Source organism: Protopterus annectens, chromosome 11.part0 (genome assembly GCF_019279795.1).
Source record: "Protopterus annectens isolate FY-2018-M chromosome 11.part0, PAN1.0, whole genome shotgun sequence".
Classification (NCBI taxonomy): domain Eukaryota; kingdom Metazoa; phylum Chordata; order Ceratodontiformes; family Protopteridae; genus Protopterus; species Protopterus annectens.
Window position 1 is genome coordinate 232,196,056 of NC_056745.1, and position 22,025 is coordinate 232,218,080.

Consider the following 22,025-nt stretch of genomic DNA (forward strand, 5'->3'; position numbering starts at 1 on the left):
CCTATGTTTCTTACAATTAAAAACATACTTGTTTACTTTAATGTCTTTAACACATGCAAGAGTGCAAGTGAGCTCTGTACTATGTTAACTTGAAATGTACAAGCCATAATTACATTTTGGTTTGAATCCTTTTATCTGCAGTGCATAAATGTAGGCTAGTTATGTAATTGAATTAATAAAGAATTTGTGCAGACATACCTTGAGTTAAAAAAAGTATTTTTTTTGTAGTGGGCAATGCACCTTGCCACCCCCCTTGTGGGGGCTTCACCTCTTCTCTGTATACCCTCCTTTTGTTTTCTCATTATATTGTCACCCAATTGTGAGAAAGAGAGATCACTGGTGACTTTCTCCACTACCCCTTTACCCTGAAGCAGAGTAAATGGATGAGTTTTGACTTTTTAGACATTTCTGCAGTAAGTAGTGATCAAACACCAACTAAGAAGTTATTACTGGAGAAACTCTTGCTCTGTCAAGTCCTAAATGAGCAAGTAGAGCTTCAGCAAGTCAAAGTAAACCATATTAAATACCACAACTCCATATAAAGGACTTTGTTGTACACATCTTATGTCACTGGCAGCATTATAGGTCATGCAAAAACTGAGAAATGAATTTAACCTTATTAAAATTTGATCCCTTACTTTCTAAAAACAAGCTCGACCACTGTTCATTTATTTAGTAAGTGATATATAGCATGCCTTATTAGAAAATAATGCTTCAAGTCAGGTTATGAAAAAGCCTTTATTAAGACACCTCTTCTCCCAGCCATATTAGAATAGTCATTCAAGTAGTATAACAGATGACATACAGCAGTGTATAACAGCACCACCGACTTAAGCTCTGTTGTTGCCATTCAGTAGGTACAGTGTGCAGCAGTGATGAGTCTTTTTAGCAGCCAGGGTCAGAGATGATTGACTTACCCCATTACTTTGTGCTTAATGCACTGCTCTCTCCAGAGTGTGTGCATACTGAATAAACTGTTGAAAATCTTGTGTTTTTCTTGACATTAAGAACTTTATATGAAACAAAAAAACTTTAAAACATCTGACCAAACATACCAAGAAGTCCAAATGGAGAGATGATGAATTTAACAAGAAAAGGAGAGTAGTATTATTGGAATGAAATTCATCCTTAGATCTTGGTGAATACCTTCATATGGTGGACATGGTTTTCACAAAATCTCACCAAAATGACACCGATATATAGACTGTATCTTATACAGCATGGAGAGAAGCAGGTTAAAAATAAAAACAAAAAGATGGGTGTACAGGTCCCATGATAAAGTGCCAAATCCTGGTGTGAGCAATGGCACCAGGACTGGGTAAAATTGATAATGTAAAAATACTCAAGACACTGAAACATTCCTACAGTGGGTTAGGCCAGGTTCAGGGAGAGGATGGCCCCATGTTGTAGAAGGAAGTATTAATCCATAAAAACTGACTGGCTGAAAAAGAGCCATAAAGATGACAGAGTTGAGTTGCGTATAAAGAAGAAATTATGTATTGTTAGTATTATGCAAGAAGCCCATAACTTCCAGATAGAAGATATTCAGAAAGATGGACAGAGAAATTAGAAAGAAAAATACTTGCAGAAGACAAGTTTCAGATGCAAATTTGTGTTCATTAATACCATAAAATCCATAAAAAATGTTATGTAGACAAAGAAGCGTTGCACAGCCTGGAGAAAGAAATGACAAAGAGTGTGAAAATAATAAAACCCAGAGATTTTTGAAAAGTATAAAAAAAAAACATGGACATGTTAAAGAAAGAGATCTGATATGGTGCAATATTTATGCCAAGAAGAAAGCAGCTCAAAAGATATTTGAAGAAAAATAAAGTCAAAGGCACCCATATATGAAAAATTTTACAGTACAAAAAAAAAATAACACAAAGGGGGATCATAGAACAGAGGATTAGTAAGATAGAGATTAAACAGAAACTGAAGTTGAGAAGTACTTACGAAGTAAAAGATTTAGTGCAGAAAGTCCAATACAGGTAATGTCACAGAATGATGGAACAATGAGTCCCCAAATTAAGGAGACACGGGTGGAGTGGGAGACATCTGAAGAAGAAATATGGACATGGGAAAGAAAAAGATATTTGATAGTGTAATATTTATGCAAAGTAGAAAGCAAAACGAATCAACAGAAAAAAGCAGGACCAAAGATATTTGAAGAGAAATACAAACAAAGGCACCTGGATATGGAAGATTTCCCAATACAAAAAAAAAAAAGAAAACAAAACAAAAGCAGAAATAGAAAAGAGGATTAGTAATGAAGAAGTTATAGAAAATAGAAACTGAAGTTATGGATTACCTATGAAGTTGAAAATCAGTCTCTGGTAATGTCACAGTATGATGGAACAATGAATCTCCAAACTAAGGAGTGACTTGCCACATGGTGATGCTCTGGAGCCTTCAGTATGAAACTAAAACAAAAGTTCAGTTGGAGTTGCACATCAAGGACAGGAATAAGAAATGGTGGCAACACTGACGCAGGCAATGTTGTGCAGTGATGGGCCAGTGAGTTTCCATATGAAGGAGCAGGAATGGACTAAGGATGCAGCTGTAGAGGATATGTCACAGGAAAGTGTTCTGGAACTTTCTGTAGAATGCCCATACGATTAAAGAAATAGACAGTAAATAAAATCCAAAAATTCAGATATCTGATAAAACAGATGAACAAGATAATTGAGACTGTTAACAGAAGTTTATGTGCTGTAATAGACGTAAATAGGATAAATTAATGTGCAGCTAAATTAATAACAGATAAAGACTTACCACAAAAATGTTGAGCAATAAGGAAAAAGAAGGGAACAAATTAAATGCCATTATGGAAGCTCTGAATAGAGGAAACTGTTTAGCATTTAAGACCAGAAGTGTCGGTGTTAGAATAATACAGAAAAGGGAACAGATAAACAAAAGTACTTTGAAAAAGGTAAAAGCAACATACAGTATATGAACACACCAGGATCTGTCATACATGCAAATAATAAACTAAAGATATGAACGCTGGAAGAAAAACTTAGAAGATATGTAGATAAATATGAAGGAAAAGTACAAAATAAACAATTCATCAATGACCCAAAAACTTTTATAAAGCAAAAGGAATAGACTAGAAATACCATCAAAAAAGAAAAATAGATATGTTTTGGAGAAGTATTTATGAAGACCCTGTGGAACATGACAAAGATGCTAAATAGATGAAACAAAATTAAAAGAAACAGCAAGGAGTTTAAATGTACATGATATGAAACGGGATATAGTAAAAACCTGAGAAATGGAAACAATACAAAACAAAAAACTAATTGGAAGACCCCTGACCCAGATGTTTTACCCAACTTCTGGTTAAAGTATTAACATCTTTACACAAAAATTAAGCCCTGTGATATACACATCCCAAACAGACACTGACCTGGTTAACAGCAAGAAAAACTCTATTCTTCCTCACAAGTGAACCTGTAAGCCATCCTAAAAAACAGATCAGTAACTTGCCTTTCAATGATGTATAAGCTATATATTGGAAATGATGCAGACAGAGTTTATAATCATGTAGAAGAAAATTCAATTATGGCAGTAGAACAAAAGGGTAGCAAAAGAAAGTCATATGGAAAACAGGTCATCTGTTGCTAAATAAAGCCATAATGGATAATTGCTAAAAGGGGAGGAATCTAGGTATGGTATGGCTATTACAAAAAAGTATTTGACAGCTTCCTACCTGCATGGGTAAAGGTGTGCTTACAGATATGTAAGTTACATCTTACATTGATCAATTACAGTGATCATGAATCAGTGCAAACCACTTTGCAATTAAGCCATGACAAAGGGCAAACTAGCATCCCAGGGATAAAAACTCAAAGGAGAATATTCCAGGGTGAGTCTTTCTCACTGTAGTTTTGCCTTGCCCTTAACCATTAAGATGTTTACTTAACAGATTAGGTCTTGGAAATAATTTGGTTCCTAGAAAACAACCTTGGTTAAAGACTTCTCATCTACTTTTGCAGATGACTTAAAACTGTGTAGTTCATCAGATGAGGAGGTGAAAGCAAATTTGCAAGTGGTTAAAACTTCTTGGATGATACAAGAATGATATTTGATCTTCATAAATGTGCAAAGGCAACATTTAAAGTAGAAAAATTACAATACCAAGAAAATATCAATCTGGGACAATAATGTGATGTAAAGGAACTTGAGCAGGAAAGAGTTTATAAATGTTTGGGAATTGATGAAGGATTGATTATAAAAAATGAACAAATGCAAATAAAACCTCATTAAGGAATACTTGACATCTAGGCGTAAAATCCAATCTATAAACCAATTTGCTCTTCCTGTTCTAATTCACAGTTTTGGTGTGACTGACTGGCCTCAAAAGGTATTGGATCAGTTGGACAGAAAAAGCAGAAATGTTCCACACTTGTCGCAGGATACATAAAAATCAGTGCATACCAAGGTTGTATATTCCACACTCTGAAGGAGATATGGGGCTCCTTGAAATTGATTGCACGTATATATCTGCCATCATGAGACTGCATACATGTCTGCTGACCTCATCTGTTCCAAACATAATGAAAGTTTTAAAACAGGAGGAGAGATATTCTAAGATTGCAGAAGCATTAAAGAGTCAGGCAGGAATGGAAATCAAACCAGAAGTAGACAAACATTAGGCAGCATTTGAATGTGCCAAAAACAAAAGAAAGAATATAAGAAGGATCAGATGAGAAGAAAAGAAATGTGGAAAAGTCATCACTATAGTCGCAACTATAGACATCTCTGAACAACCTCATGTTGATCAGGATTTGATGCAGGAATGGTTAAGGAGAGATGAGATGAAACCAAAGTCTGAAAGGTTATTAATGGCAGTCCAGAATAGTGAACTATGTACACACTGGTTTGTAAAGTCCATTGAAATTGTGGGAGAACAGTTACACACCTTGTTGCTGGGTGTGATATACTCATGGCAAAGGGCCTGTTCGCTAAATTCACAATAATATGGCAAGACTGTTGCATTGGGGATTGTGCAAACACTGTAATGTAGAAGAAGCTGAGAAACATTGAAAACATGAACCACAAAGTATTGTTGAGAATGGTGAAGTATACATCACATGGAATCACCCATTACCAACAGTTCAAAAAAATAGATGTGAGAAATCCATATGTAGTAGTCCATGAGCTAGCGATTAGTACTTCATGTACTGAGATAAAGTCATAAAATGTCAGGATTTGCAGGCAGAAACAAGAACCAGGAAGAAAGCTACCCAGGCAATTCCAATAGTTGTAGGAGCAATGGGTCTAATAAATAAACTACAGTCTTATTTAGATATGCTACCAAAACATGGAACTCTGTATGAATTACACAAGTTAATTCTGGGCAAATTGCAAGTGCTGCAGTGAGCACTTTTGGCCAACATGAAAGATAGAAACAATACTAATTTTATAAACTTTAATTATACGATGACTTAAGAATGGGGTCCATTCCCATCATGGTATTACAAACCCCCAAAAATTGGAGAAAGTAAAAAAAAAAGTGTGAATGGCAAGATGAAATTTGCAAGAAAAGATTAGTAATTGCTGTAACTGAATTCATCCCAAAGTCTTGACATGGTGGACCTTTTATAAAATCTTGCAAATATGACACTGATAATACAAACTCTGTTTCATCAGGTGTGGAGAATGGCAGGTCAAAAAAAAGACTGGCTTCACAGGTCCCAGGATAAAAAAGTTTCCCAATCCTGGTGCATACACTGGTGTCAGGCTTGGGGGGAAAAGGCCTTGTAAAATCCTCAAGACATGGAAGCATTCCACAGGGTTAAGCCAGACTCAGGGGTATGGTGGCCCACATGTGGTAGAAGGAAGTAGTAGTCCACAAAAACTGATTGGCCAAAAAAGAAAGAGAATGGTTGATGATAAGGAAGAAATTATGTATTGGTACTATTATGCAAGATGCCCAGAATTTCCAAGCAGGGGATATTTAGAAATATTAAAAGAGAAATTGTAGCGAAGAAAAATACTTGCACAAGAAAAGCTGTCAAATGCTACACGTAAGTAATTTATATTCCTTAATGCAATAGATCAGAGAAAAACACCATCTAGATGAAGAAACATTGAACTGGCTGGATAAAGAAGTGACAGAGGAAGTAAGAAAAGGTAAAGAAGTAAAAGAGCTGAGAGACTTTTGAAAGATATAAAAAGGGACTATGGACATGGGAAAGCAAAATAGATCTGATATGGTGCAATATTTATGCAAAGGAGAAAGCCAAACTAATCAATACAAAAAAAAAGCTCCAAAATTATTTCAAGAGAAATGCAAGCAAAGGCACCCAGATAAGGAAAATTTCACAATAAAAAAAAAAATTGCAAAAGGGGAATGTAGAAGAGAAGATTAGAGATGTAGAAATCAAAGAAATAGAAACTGAAATGATGAACCATCTGCAAAATTAAGGGTTTAGTGTGGAAACACCAACACAGACAGTGTTGCAACATGATTAGCCAGTGGATTCCCAGACTGAGGAGCAGCTGGTTGAGTGGGATGCATCTGAAGTGTATTTACCACAGGTTAATGTTTTGAAGCCCTCCTGTAGAAGACTTGCTTGAAAGCCCGGTTGAAGTTTCACAGAGAGGGAAGGAGTAGAAAATGGCATCTGTTCTGAGATAGGTAATGTGAGATGGTAGGCCAATGGGTCCCCATGTGGAGGAACAGCAGATGAAGCAGAATGCCTCTGAAGAGGATAAGTCAGATGATGATGATCTGGAACTTTATGTAGAAGGCTTGCAGGAAACAAAGAACAAATAAGCTACTTTCAGTCTTGAAGAAAATGATCTAAAGGAAGACCTGCTTGATTTAACAGATGTTAGATATTAGATGATTCGTAAAACCAATGGACACATTAGAAATGACTATTAAGAGAAATTCATGTGATATGATGGAAATAAATAGAATATAAGGTTAACACAAACGGGTGGCCACAGTGGTGCAGCAGTTGGCGTTGTCGTCTCACAGCAAGAGGTTCTCCAGTTCGATCCTCAGGTGTGGTGCCTTCTGTGTGAGTCTGCATGTCCTCCCTGTGGTCGCGTGAGTTTCCTCCGGGTGCTCCAGTTTCCTCCCACATCCCAAAATTATGCTGTAGGTGGATTGGACACTCTAAAATTGGCCCTAGGGGTGTGTGTGTGTGTGTGTGTGTGTCTGTGTGTCTGTGTGTCTGTGTGTCTGTGTGTCTGTGTGTGTGTGTGTGTGTGTGTGTGTGTGTGTGTGTGTGCCTTCTGTGGAAGGTTGGGCACCAGGCTGGCAACTTGACACTGTAAACCTCCACTGCCAATCATGAGCGGATAGGTGATCTGCTGTGGCGACCCCTAACCAGGAAAAGACGAAAGAAGAAGTTAGGGTTAACACAAACACAGAGAAAGGAGGGGAGCAAGTAGAATCCCACTATAGAAGTATTGAATAGAGAAAACTACGAAGCAAGTAAGACAAGAAATATCACTGTTACAATAATTCAGAAAAGGGAACAGATTATCAAAAATACTTAAATCTGGTAAAAGCAATGGACAGTATCAAAACAAACCAGAATTTTTCCACTATTTCCACATAATAAACTTAATTTATCAGGGCAAGTAGAAAAACTTAGGAGGTATGCAGGTAAATATAAAGGGAAAGTACAAATTAAGCAATTCATTCATGATCTGAAGAGGATTTATAGAGAATTGAGAAACAAAGCAAAAGGAATAGGAACACCACCAAAAAAGACAAAATTAGTTCATTTTGAAGAAGTATTTGTACAGACCCTGTTAAACATAAAGATGCCAAAAAAGAAATAGTAATGAGCAGTAATGTATAGAGTATGAAATGGAATAAAGTAACGGCCAGAGAAATTGAGACATAATTAAGAAAAGCTCCTAACTCAAAAACCTTGGGCCTAGATGCAATACCTAACTTTTGGCTTAAAGGTATTTACATATTTGCACAAAGACTTAGCCCTGAGTAAGAATTACTTATGAATATCCTGAACAGATACCAACCTTGTTATCAACAGGAAAAATGATACCCCTCCTTAAGGGAGAACCTGCAAGCCATCCTAAAATCTATAGACCAATAACTTGCCTTCCAGCAATATACAAGTTATATACTGCTGCTGATGTAGGCAGAGATTATAGTTATTTAGAAAAAATGCAATTATAGCAATAGAATAAGAAGGTATCCATCCTCGTAACAAGGAGTCTAGGACTGTGGATAGATTTGGGAAGCAGGTTTACACTTCGACCTTCGCTCTCAAGTCTTTGAACTGTGTAGCTGAAGGGGTCCAAGACAAGGTTGCCTCTCAGCTCGCCACCCTTTAATCAATTTCTAACTTGTCCATGAGGCTAATTGCCCACACAGCTGAAGGGATGACAAGAGCAGTGGGTTCAGGTGTAGCCATCAGGAGACAGAACTGGATGCACTTGTGTGACTTGCGGAGCCATTTAAATCTTCATTCATCAGTGCTCTGTTTGATGGATCATCCCTATTTGGACTCAAGGTAAAAGACACACTGGGCAGATGTGAGAAAGATGGGAAGACTCTTTCTGCCACAGGCATACACTTCTCCACTTCTCAATGGCCCCACTCTAGGAAACAGTTAAGTGGAAGGCTGTGGTTCAAAAAGTCCCAAGGGCCTTTCCAGGACTCGCGTGGCAGGGACTGCCCCTGGGGCAGAGGGGGACGTAACAATGGAATACTCCATTCTAGAGGCAGAGGTGGCCCACAAAAACCAGGGATTCAGAGATTCCTTCTCTGTTAACTCCTACCAGTGCGCCTGAATGGAGGCCCAATTGCCTTCCTCTGGAAGACAGTCTGGGAACAATTATCCCTGCACCAGTCCGCCGGGCTACAAATGACATTGGACAAATGGGTGCAGGGGATCATTTCCAGAGGCTACATAATTACCCTTTCGATGAATCCAAAAACACAAAAAAGACTCCTGGGCATTCCACCCAGTCACAGGGAAGCAGCAGTCAAAGAAATTCAAAAACTGCTGGAAAAAAGTGTCATCTGAGAAGTCCCACCAGACCAGAGAGGATCTGGTTTTTACTCAAGATTTTTTTAGTGCCCAAAAAACAGGGGACTGGAAACCCATCTTTGATCTCAGCCAGTTCAACAAGTTAGTTCAGCAAACCAAATTCGGGATGGTCTCTGTACAGTCAATACTTCCTTTCTTTGAAAAAGAAAATTGGATGTGCTCTATAGATCTTCAGAATGCGTATTACCATACAAAAATGGACAAATGCTGCAGAAAGTTCCTGCGCTTCTGGTAAGGAGCCAGTCACTTTCAGTTTAGAGCACTGCCCGTTGGTGTCACCACTGCCCCCAGGATGTTTACCAAATGCATGGCAGTGATAGTAGCTCATCTCATACTGCTGGGATTTCGAGTTTTTCCTTATCTCGACGACTGGCTCCTTACCACTACTACCAGGTATCAACTCATAAGGGCAAGGGATTATACCCTACATCTTTGCACTTTGTTAGGCATTACAATAAATTACACAAAGTCAAATCTGCAACCTGCACAACAGCTGGAATTTATCAGAGCTCTGTTAAACACCGTTATGGGAATTGCTTCACTCCCAGTAGATAGGATCCATATGAGAAGATCACAAGTAAACCACATTATTCAGAACAGAAGTGCTCCAGCCAGACTTATCTTACAGGCACTAGGCTCGAGGGTAGCCTCTGTTACTCTAGTTCCCTTAGCCATATATCACATGTGGATTCTTCAGTGGCTTCTGGCCTCCCAATGGTTATTTAATCAGCCAATGTCACATCACATCTTGATCTCCATTCGCTGCAAACAAGATCTGTCTTGGTGGCTCCATTCCAATGACATCCTTTTAGGCCGTCCTTTCCTCCTTCCACATCCCCAAGCCGTAGTGACCACAGATGCTTCCCAGATAGGCTGAGGGGGGCATTATCTGGGAATGACAGTCTATGGCACTTGGTCCCAATTGGAGCCAATTTACACGTCAGTGTTCTAGAGATGAGGGTGGTGCTCTTAGCGTTGCAAGCATTTCATGATGCCCTTCCCCTGGGAACAGTGGCAATTCAAACGGACATGTCGGTAGTCTGGTACATCAACAAACAAGGAGGAACCAAATCTTATCCACTTTGTCAAAAAGCCCCCCAGAGTTTGGCAGTGAGTGATTTCTTCCAACCATTTTATCATGGCAACTCATATTCTGGGGAGCTCCAACGTGATAGCAGAGAAGTTGAGCAGAACTATTCTGATGCCTCACGAGTGGTCTCTCAATCCAGTAGTGATGGAAAAGATTTTCCGCCACTGGAGCCATCCTTTCTGTGATCTGTTTGTCACCTCTGAACAACAAGTGCAGGAGTTCCTTTGCCTTGATCCTCCCCACCAGGAGAGTCACCCAGAGATGTTGTTCTCCAGGATTTGGCCCCCTGGTCTCCTGTACGCCTTTCCCCCTATTCATCGGATATCTCAGTTTCTAAAGAAAGCCAAGAAGTTGAAGAACGCAGTAATCCTCATTGCCCCATTCTGGCCTTGACAAGTTTGGTTTCCCTTCATTTGATCTCACCTACTTCGAAAACCTTGGTTTCTGGACCCAGCTGCAGATCTATTATCTCATCCAGAAGGAATGGTTTATCCGAATCTCCAACATCTGAAACTCACTGCATGGCTTCTCCAATTCCTGTGATTGCCAGGCATTCTTCCCTTACGTCCGTCAAATCATTTTGGCCTATCACAAACCTTCTGCTAGAAAGGTGTACCATAGTAAATGGGAAAATTTTGCTAGATGGGTTCTTAACAGTGATATTGACCCTTACACAGCTCCTGTGGATAAAGTTTTGGATTTTCTGGCCGTTCCTTTTCAATTTGGTTCTTGATCCTCTACCATTTGAGTACATCTGGCTGCGATATCTATCTCACTTCCATATTGGTTTGGATGGTTCTTCACTTATGTCACATAAACTTTGTAAGGCCTCTTTGAAAGGAACCTTAATGTTAACACCTCCGTTTAAAGAACCCACTGCTTCCTGGGATTTACCCTTGGTCCTACAATCTCTCACCTTATCCCCCTTTGAACCTTCAGCTACTTGTGACTTAAAATTTCTGACATGGGAAACATTATTTTTATTAGCTATTACTTTGGCCAGAAGAGTATCAGAAATTCATACTTTGTCCTGCAAGCCCCCCTATTTAATATTTCACAAGGACAGGGTTTCCCTCAGGACTAATCCTTCCTTTTTGCCAAAAGTTGATTCAGAATCTAATATCAATCAAACCTTACACCTAGCAGTTTCTTTCCCCAATTTCCCCAGTAAAGGGGGAGTATTGTCTACACTTATTAGATGTTCACAGGCAATTATGTTTTTACCTTTACAGAACAAAGGATATCAGAAAATCTGATCAACTGTTTTTTGCCTTTTCCTTACTTTCTTTACATAACACCGTTTCTAAGGTTACCTAAGCTAAATGGCTTATGGATTGTATCATCTTTATTTATTATTCAAAGGGTCTCCAACCACCACCTCTTGTGAAAGCACATTCAACTAGAGCCATAGTGGCTTCCTCAGTTTTCCATGCTAGAGCTTCTTTAGATGACATTTGTGCAGCAGCTACTTCGGCATCTCCTCATACTTTTATTACTCATTACAAACTGGACCAGGTCTCTGGGGGGCGTGCATCACTCGGTTCAATAGTGTTCAGGAATATTCTGTCATGAAACCTCCCAAGATTCAGGTAGACTCTGTCCCACAGGCAAGGGTTATGTGAAGATTGTCAACATCAGATAAAGAAATTGTCTTACCATAACATTCCATCTGTGTTGCCGATCTTCACTAAATCCTTAACTTGCCCCCTCCTTCCCCCGGCCTGAGACTCTTAGTGGACCGAATGCGTCCTAAAACTGGCTTCATAATTGGGACACAGATCTAGTCTCGAGTCGCATTGTTTATTATCTGTCTGCCACTATTATAGGCGAACTCTATCTGAGGTAATTTAGGGAGGAAAATTATGGGTAGTGCCTAGTTTGAGTTTTGGAAGGAGCGAGCTGAAGTAAATGGCCGAGTCTATTCCGAGGCTTGGAACCGAGCTCACAGACAAGGATTTAGTGAAGATTGACCGCACAGATGGAATGTTATGGTAAGTCATAACTTCTTTTTCTGAACAAATTTGGGTCTTTCCTTATAGGTTACGGATGTAACTATAGAATGCCTTGTGATTGTCCTTTGTTGAGGAAGCTAATTTGGACTTATAGATTGCTTTGGAGGACTTCACAAGAAGCCTCATTTGCTTGTTTAAGCTGAGGAGGGAGTGTTTCTAGTTTGGGAGGGCTCACTCCCTCTTACTCTTAGACAGCAATTTCTTCCTCTTATTGTAAAGCCTGTTAATGGCAGTTGTCCACCAGGCAGGTTTGCTGTTCCTTGAGGAGCTTGTTTTCATCCTGTCAGGTATGGCCAAGTCAATGCAGTTATACAGATGTTTGTGTAAAGCACTGGTGTAGAGCTTGGCATAATTGTCAGTTCAATCTGAGAGAGTAGGTGCAGTGAAGCTATTTATACCATCCTGTAAGAGTTTATAATCTGCTTTGGAGAAGTTTTTTAGTTTAACTGCGCTACTGGTGGTGGGGGGGTAGGTGTGATATTTACTTCAAATGAGACCGATTTGTGGTCAGATTTCACCAGGGAAAACCTGACAGTGGGGGTGCTACAGTGGTCCCCCATATTGGTGAACACCATATCCAGAATGTTGGCACCCCTTTTGGGTGTGTCAACCAGCTGGTCCAGGCATTGAAGTTAACGAAGTCAAGGAACCTTTGGGCAAATGAGTTTGAGCATGAGTAATTTACCCAGTCAATAGCTGGGTAGTTACTCACCCAAAACCGTAGTATTTGGATATATCTTGATAGACTCGAGTAGATCCAAATAGGCAGAGTGGGTGTCCTAATTCATGGAGGGGGTCTTATAGCTGGTAATAACAGAGAAGGTAAGACTCTGCTCATGGATATTTTGCAGAAAGCTGCAACATTTTTTTTCCAAATGCTATAGGTAGTATATAGAAAAAAATAGATGAGATCATTGGGACATTAAAGTGTCATCAAAGCAATAGTTGCACATGACTTGTCCTCTAGACAGTGAAACATTTTCTAGGCTGAACCACTGTAAACAAGATCTACTTAAAGCAGAATACAAAGTGACAAGTTGCTGTGAAGTGCTCAAGATGTTTTGTACTGTAATAATTATTGAGTTATACAGATCCATCTGATCTGACTTTGTAGTCATACCTCTCAAACATACAGAATTCCTTGGAATTTCCTGGTTTTGAGGCTAAAATAATGGGGTACTACAAATTCCTCTGTGGCCCCTTCAAATCACGATTTCTTTTTTTCTTTATTTACAATGTTTTCGATAATGCTGACATCATGCCACAAATGCGATGATCCGACTTGATGTCCGTCACATTACAACAGTCACATCAAGAGAGTACTATGAGTAGTAGCAGTACTCATTGAAAGAGTTGGTTACAGTGCTAATGTTTGAGGCAGCAAGTACGCCTGCAGCAGTAGCATTCCTCTGCTCTGGTAAGTAATAGCCAAGTGCCGACAAAAATCTAGAAGATATCCAGATGGCTTTCCATTAGCTAGCTGCAGACATCCATTAGACTCTCTGATTAAAAGTTTTGATTTGTTTACTTAATCCGATTTGTTTGAAGTGTAACTTTAATCGACTCGTGTTTGAAAATAATTTATTGCTTTGTAAACGTTGGATTGTTGTTTTTGAAAGAGTTGTAATGTAAGATTTTTGTAAAGTTGCTGATTTCCACTCTGGAAAAGTTTTTTTTTTCTTACATTTAACTCATGGGCTTAGAGTATTTTAAGGTGTCAGGCAGTATTCGCTGTTGTTGCATGTAAGTGTCATTTCAATGCTGATTGCCCTTAAAAAAAAAAAAAAAAAAAAAAAAAAAGCTTTATTTTAGGGGTGCTTGCAGATAACTGAACACGTGAGGAATTTGGGAAAAGTTTTTATCATTTAAAACTCCTGAGAATGTAAGAAAGTGTAAAAAACTCATATTTGGGCACAATGTACTTTTGAAGTTCTGTGTTTATTAGCTACAAAAAGTGTTTGTGGTTAGGTAGATGTAGTGAGATGTGAGGCTGCAGGCATTAGACAGACTTGTATTAATTTTAGTTGTCATATGCTTGAATGTTTAAATTATTGATATTCACAATACGGTTTAATATGCCGTTTACAGAAAATGTTGCTCATTTTTTAAAGATACCAGTTGTTCATTAGATATTTCTTGGCTGTTTTATCATTCAGATTCTTTGGATTCTTTTTCCTGTTTTGCAATTTCCATCCCCGAAGTTCATAAACAGGAAAATATAGGTTATCCTCTAGCATCACGATGTTTGGCACCCGATGTGGTATTTGTGTCTGACCTCAAGCCTGTTCCACCCAGATCTGGACCCTAGCATCATCACTTAAGATTCACCTCTTAGCAGTGTACATCCCTTCCACAGAGAATGTTATGGCAGATTCTCTCAGCAGAACTTCAGCACCCTGTCATGAATGGACACTTCAGAGAGAGATGTTCCTAGATCTTATTCACAGGTGGGGTATCCTGCAAGCAGATCTGTTTTCCTCCTTCCAGAACAGACAAATGCCTCTGTTTTGCACAAGAGATCCACATCCCCAAGCATGGAAGGCGGACGCTTTCTCTTTTTCTTGGGTGGGGCTGTATCTCTATGCCTTCCTTCACACTAATTCAGAAGGTCCTCCTGAAAATTCAGAGGTACAAACCAAAAATCCTGCTGGTGACCCCGTTTTGCCCAAGACAGCATTGGTTTCCCCTTCTCTACCTTTTAGCCAAGGGCAATCATCACAGGTTACACCACTGATTAGACCTACTCGCACAGGACAGGGGATCCCTAATGCACCCTCAGGTGAGCAATCTCAAACTGACCATATGGGTGATAGGGTTCTAATCCCCTTCAAACATCTATACTCAGAGGACATACTCAGTGTTCTGCTTGAGGCCCGAAAGCCTAGTACCATTAGAAACAATGTGCCAAAATGGAAAAGATTCTCCAGGTGGTGTCAAAAGAAAAAACAGGACCCTTTGAACATTCCTATACCTATGGTCCTTTCTTACTTGTGTGAGCTCCTTCATTCAGGACTAATGTATTCTTCAGTTAAGGTCCATTTTTCTGCCATCTCTGCTTATCTGTCTTTGATCCCTCCTTTGGCATCAAGATTGGAGGTCAGGCTTTTTGTGAAAGAGTACACCATATCAGACCCCCCCCCCCACAAACCTGTACCTCCACCTTGGGACTTAAATTTTGTACTTGAAAAACTAATTTTGCCACCTTTCAAGCCAGCACACTCAGCATCCTTGAAACTATGCACCTGGAAAACAGTTCTACTACTGGCCCTCACATCCACCAGGAGGGTATCAGAAATTCAAGCCCTGAGGGCCATCCTTCCTTACCTTACTTTCCATAAAGACAGAGTCTCCCTAAGGCCTAACCCTTCCTTCATGCATAAGGTGGTTAATGAGCTCTCACTCAATCAGACCATTAACCTACCTGTTTTCTACGCCCAACCTCAAAATTCCTCAGAAAGGACACTCCATTCATTAGACGTCCGCAAGCAACTTAGGTACTATTTAGACAAATCCAGACCTATTGGAGAATCTGAACAACTGTTCATTTCCTTCCACCCTAGGACTCTAGGGAAGCCAGTCTCCAAACAGACCATCTCTTCATGGATCTCTTAAGGCCATTTGTACATGCTACTCTACTCATGGAAATATTTTATCTGGCAATGTCAAAGCACACTCCACCAGAGCAGCTGCCTTTTTCAGGGGAGTAGACTGTGTCTCAATCTTAGAAGTGGCTACCTGCGCTTCAATTCATACTTTTACTAAGCATTACAAACTAGATTTAGCCTCCAGGGCTAGAGCTGGCTTTGCCAGATCTAACTTACAAGGCCTTATTGATCAGGGATCACATTCCTCCTCCCAGGTTCATACCTAAAAGCTTTGCTACTCACCCTGCTGTGATGAATACTACAAAATGAGAATAGAAGGACATAGAACAGTTGTGTAAGAACTTACCATGACCTTAGATGTCCTTCTCTTCCATGTTAAAGTATTCAGACCCTCCCGTCCTACCCCCTGTTGGGTTACTTTCCTTACCTTCCATACTTACTAACTACCTCCTACATCTGGTTATCCTCAGCAGCAGACACAGGTGGTCAAATACCCTATAGTCTGATCTTTGTCAGTCTGAAGGCACTTCATTTTTATCTGTTCTTTACACGTTCAGAGGTACTGCTGTTTGTGGCAATCCATTCTGAAGTGGGTACGTGCAGACATTACTTTTATGGCCTATGTCAGTTTATGGCTCTGACCGGAGATGTCACATGTACCCCCTGCTCCAAAGACTTTGGTATACTGGCTGGATATCTTGTGCTGCAGACACTGAACTCCCTACTGTGTTGAATACTGCAACATGGAAGAAAAGGACATCTAAGGTTATGGTAAGTTCTTACACAACTGTTCTTTCCTCCTGGTATTTATATATTTACAAATGTCTGCAATTCTAATCTCCTGTGAGCTCTTCTCCTCCTTAGTCTTCTGTAGCTCCTGATTTTTATTATTTGGGGAAGCCTTCTTTTTTTAATTCTTTCCCTGCCTGTGAATTGCACAGTTCCCGCTGCCGGCACTGTTAATCTTTCTCAAAAAAAGTTGTTATGCATAGTGCTTATAAGCATGAATATATTTTGTGTGTGTGTATGGTTGTAACTGCGGTGGTGGTACTGCGGTAGCATTGTCGCCTCACAATAAGACGTTGACCTGTTCCATTCTCAGCTAAAAGCGTCTTCTGTGTGGAGACATGCGTGAATGGGCGTACCTTCATTGAAGGTTGAACGTCAGGGCTGGCAACTCGGTACTCAAAAATCTACTGCCAATCATTAGCGGACCGGAGTTCTGCTGTGGCGACCCCCAACCAGGAAAAGCCGAAAGATACAACAACATATATATATATATATATATATATATATATATATATATATATATATATATATGTGTGTGTGTGTGTGTGTGTGTGTGTGTATAAAACCAGTTTGTTAGATATACTGTTTATATGTATACTGTTTTTCTTTGAATATCTGGCTATTTAGGTAGTTTGGCTTTTACCCTAGTTGATGTTGATGAACAAAGTTCTGGTGTGTGTGTGTGTAAGTGTAATATTATGGAGAACGGAAAGAGTTTTAAGAAATGCCAAAATTACAGTCAGAAAATCCCACCGCAAAACAACTTTTAGTTGTCTGGTGTCCGTGAAAGTGGAGCATCCTTCAGCAAATTGCCTTATTTGCAAGGCCTTCAGGCCCAGAACACTTTCTGATAGGGAAAATAAACTAGTAACAAAAGGGTTGTTACTGGGATCCAGAGGTAGAGAAGCCCAAGAAAATCACAGTCAATGAAAAAACATGGTGATAGGCATAAATGTACAAAGGTAGAATCTCAGAAAAGAAGACATGAAGATTCAGCACCATCTTTCTCTCAGAAATTCTAGAGGACTGAGTCAGCCTCAGCATCATCTCTGCCACACTCTTCAGCTTTGACTCCACATTTGCTGGAGCCAACCATTATCCCCAACAAATCTCCAAAGAGCCTGTTCAGCAGGACCCCCTTACAGAGGGAGTTGTCCTGAATTCCTTCTTGACCTCCTTCAACCGCTCTACTCTGATGCTTTGTCTTATCGAAGCACGTCCAAAGCAGATCTGGATTGCATGATGCAGGTGTTTAAGACACAGATAGAGAATAGTGTTCTTCCCGTCCCATTCGAAAAGTGGATAGGGCTGGCCCAGCATCCCATGCATTAGCGCATTTCCCAGTGTGTGTTTTCAGCATCAGTGGCTATGGAGAACAATTCTGTTTATTCTGTGCAGAAAATCATCTGTGGCTTGACAATTGAGGCATCTGATCCAACAAGCTTGACTCCCAAGTCTTGTGGAGCAGAGTTTCTCAGGACTGCCCTTTCAAAGCCTTGTCTTCAGCACCTTCATCAGAGTTGTCTCGCATAGCACCCTTTTCACTGGCTGAGATCTTAGGCTTTGTAGCATAGAAGCTGAACCCCTATTCCAAGCCTTCCACCTTTTCCTCTGTGGAATACCCTTGGTTCTGCCCATTTCTCCCCTGGGAGGAAATGATCCAGTAACTGAGGCAGGTTGCTCTATAATCTGGCTGAGGTTGGTACTGCTTTCCAAGTTATGGGGGTATTTCAACTCTATCGAGGTTAGGCAGTCAGAATTCTGTGAGGTCTGCTCCATTCCATGACTCCCTCTGTTCTCTGTCTCAGACCCAGCATGCATCCATGGATTCAGAGCCAAGGGTCGGGCCTCAAAACCACTGCTAAACAACAGGAGTTCACTGAGGAGTTGGGCCATACCCCTACCCCGACATACCAAGAAAGAAGACATATTAGAGGAGTCATAATGAATCTCCATCTCAGTTGGTCACTTCAGCCACTGACTTGGAAAATCAAGACACCCCCCCCCCCCAAGTCCGGGAGGAAGGGATCCTGACCCATGGGCCGACGCTCTCAGGAACAGGAGGTTCTTTTGGAGGCCTGTGACTCAGCACTCTCTAGTTCTTGGGTTGTCCACCCCCTCAGTAGGCAATCTGATTGATTTGGCAATTAGGAGATCATGGCAGGGTCCTGACCTGTGAATCTGACTCTCAAAAACTGTACAAAATTCTTAGACCTCCCCAAGGATAAACTGCACTGAGCTAAGGTTCAGTTACTTGATTCCATTATTGTGGCAGTGGCTACAAAAAATAGTTTACCCATGAGTCCTTCCACCCAGTAAGTAGTCCACGGCTATGGACAGATTAGGGAAGTTTACATATGCTTCAGACACCTTTGTTCCTAGGGTTTTGAACTATGCCACTCTCGTGAATCGATTTCAGAGGGATTTGGCGCAACAGGCACTTTGCCACTCTGAGAAGACTGCCTATATTGGACTCCGGGAAGCAGTAGGAAGTGTTGCTGAACACAATGGTAAATGTTACCAGTTTCTTCATACGTCTCATGCACGATGCAACTAATGGAACACCTTCAGCTGCAGGAACAAGTGTTGCAAAGTGACATCAGGCTTGGCTGTGCCTATGTGACTTTAGGGACAACATGAAGGCATCTTTTGCAAATACCCCTAATGATAGATCATCTTTGTTTGGTCCTACTTTTAAAGAAAGAGCACACACACGTGAACAAGATCTCTCAACCTAACAGTGGCACAATAGATTTTCAGCTGCTGGAGCCAGTCTTACTGCAATCTGCTTCTCCATCCAGTACCAAATGTAGGAAGTTCTTTGGGCTGATCCTAAAAGAGTGACAGTCCCAGAGAAATGCTGTGCTCGAGCAATGGCCTCCCAGGCTACTTGGTGCATCTTCCTTTGCCTGTAATTTCCATATTTTTGCAAAAAACAATCAAATGCAAAGCTGCCATGATCCTCGTAGCTTTTTACTGGCCTAGGCAAATTTTATTTCCCCCTTCTAAGCCCTCACGTTAGGGAAAGTCATGGATGTTTGATCCTGTTTCTCATATAGAGCTCTGCAACTGCAGACTAACCTCTTGGTTTCTTAACTTCCTGTGCTGACCAATAATTCTAACTATGTTAATGAATAAAGTTGGGTTTTTTCTCCTCAAAAGGCTTCCACTCACAACTTTGTCACTGGAAGTGGAAACGTTTTGTTGATCTAGGCATCTTCATAAGTCACTGGCCCTTTCCCTTCTCCAGTTCCAAATATTTTGCCCTTTTTGGCTAGCATGTTCAACTCTGGTGTCAGCTTCTCTACAATTAAACTGCAGTTGGCAGCCATTTCCAACTTTCGTGTTGGTCAGGAAGCTCAATCTCTGGCTTCTCGTAAACTTTGCAAAGCCCTTATCAAAGTGGTCTTCCTATTGTGACCCCCTAATTTGGAAACCAGTCCTTCCATATGCTCTGTTTCATGCTGAAAGCCTTAATGAAGCCTCCATTTGAACAGTTATCCTCCGCACCATTCAGGTTTATTTCCTGGAAAACCTTTTTTCTTGTGGCTGTTTATGCTGTAAGAGTATTTGAATTACAGGCACTATCTTCTTCCATGCCTTATTTGTTATTTCATAAGAACAGAGTTTCACTTCAGTACCAATCCCTCTTTTCTTCTCAAAGTGGCTTCTGAGGCAAATATAAATCAGTTGATTCAGTTACTTGTCTTTTCCAAGTCACTCAAGTAAAGGTCAATATATGTTGCACACTCTGGATGTGCATAGGAAGCTTAGATTTTTCCCTCCTAGAACAAATCTTTCAGGAAAGACTCGCAGCTCTTTTTCTCCTTTGTAGTCAATAAACTGGGGTCGCAAGTATCCAAAGTCACACACTGTCTAGGCGGCTTTCTGATTGTATTTCTCATGTAGACTAAATTTGCATTCGCCTTACCCAAAGCTCATGCCACAAGATTTGTTGCTATTTCAATTGCCTTCCTTAGAAATCCTCAATTGATGAGATTTGTTCAGTGGCAACGTGATCTACGCTGCATGCTTTTGCATAGCACTACAAATTAGATGCTATATCTTAGGTCTAGGGCTTCCTTTGGCAGCATTTTCCTCAAGGGCCTCCTGTCATGATGCCACCTGGATAGCTTGTAGCTTGGGATTCTGACCTATAAGTCAGATTAGATAGATGGAATCAGTAGACTTACTGTAGTTATGTACTTACTGTAATGCTGGATCCTTTCACTTGTGTCTGTCCGATTTGATAACTCACCCACCTTTCCCTTCTACTGAGTTGTCACCTTATAAGACCTGAAAGATATTTCCTTTTTTGTCATGCACTGTCATGAATCCTTTTTCTAACTGACACAAATCTGACCTCTCAGGTACACCACACAAACACATCATGGGAAGTAATCCTTTAAGGGGTTTGAGGCTGGAGCAAAAGTTTTACTGGCTCAGATATGAGAAGTGGCTTGAGGACCCATTAGTTGTATCAGATGGATGTGAATAAAATGATCCAGTGACATGGAAGTACATAACTACTATTTTAAGTTCTGCCATATGATGCTTTATTTTTGAAGTATATATTTATATTTTTTAGGAGCTGAACAAAACGCAGACTCTGCTGGACCAAAACACTTTAAAGCTGAATGAAAAAGTGGAGCAGTGTATTCAGTTAGAAGCACTTCTGAAAGAATACAAAGAGAAACAGTTGCTAGCAGAACAAAGCATTGAAAAACTTAAAGGAGAAGTTAAGGTTAGTATTATGTTACTTCGAAAATTAGTCGTTCTCACTCAGTAGAAAACATACCTCTCAGCTGTCCAGAATTTTGCAGAATGTCCCTAATTTTGTCTCATATTTTTCCCTGTTTGTCATAAAACTTGATTTTCTGTCAAATCACTGAGGATTACTGTCACTTGGTAAAGGCAGAAATTAGAGTTATAAACTTATTGTTTAGAGAATGCATTGTGATGCAAATCCTGTTGTTCTATTAATTTTTAAGTGAATTAGAGTAATAATTAAAAGCTGTCCTTGATTTTGGGCCTTTGTCACCCACATATTATTTTTAGCTTTGTCCAGATTTTTTTTTTTGCAAAGTTGTTGAAGTATATGGCACAGCGATATATATTCTAGAACAGTTTAATTTATGTACGTTTATACTGTTAGCCTTGAAAAGTATTTGGAGCAGAGTACGTTTTACTTAGGGCTGACCACTGTTGTTCATGTTTTTTTCATTTCCTTCTACATTATACAAATTACATTAGATTTGAATGCAACAAGGATCTTTTGTTCGGCATGTGTCTGCCCTAGACCTCATAGACATGATAGCCATGTACTGTACCCTATGGCATGCTTAAACTTTGTGTTAGATGCATTTGTTTTCTTCTGTATGATGAGCTCTTCTTCTAATTGACTGTTTTGTCTGGGTCTGCGTTCAGTGGATTCTTTGCCATCTTTCCATGTGGGATTGTGTGCGAGGCTTTAACTAGATCCATA

The 22,025-nt window shown here is 40.0% G+C and overlaps 1 protein-coding gene across 1 annotated transcript in view; it reads left to right on the forward strand.

Annotated features, from left to right (window-relative positions):
- EEA1 (early endosome antigen 1) overlaps positions 1–22,025 on the forward strand; it is a 1,728,461-nt gene that overhangs the window by 1,141,674 nt on the left and 564,762 nt on the right. The window contains exon 18 of the mRNA XM_044087190.1: positions 21,129–21,284. Coding sequence (XP_043943125.1) covers positions 21,129–21,284 — 156 coding nt within the window. The remainder of the gene's footprint in view (positions 1–21,128; positions 21,285–22,025) is intronic.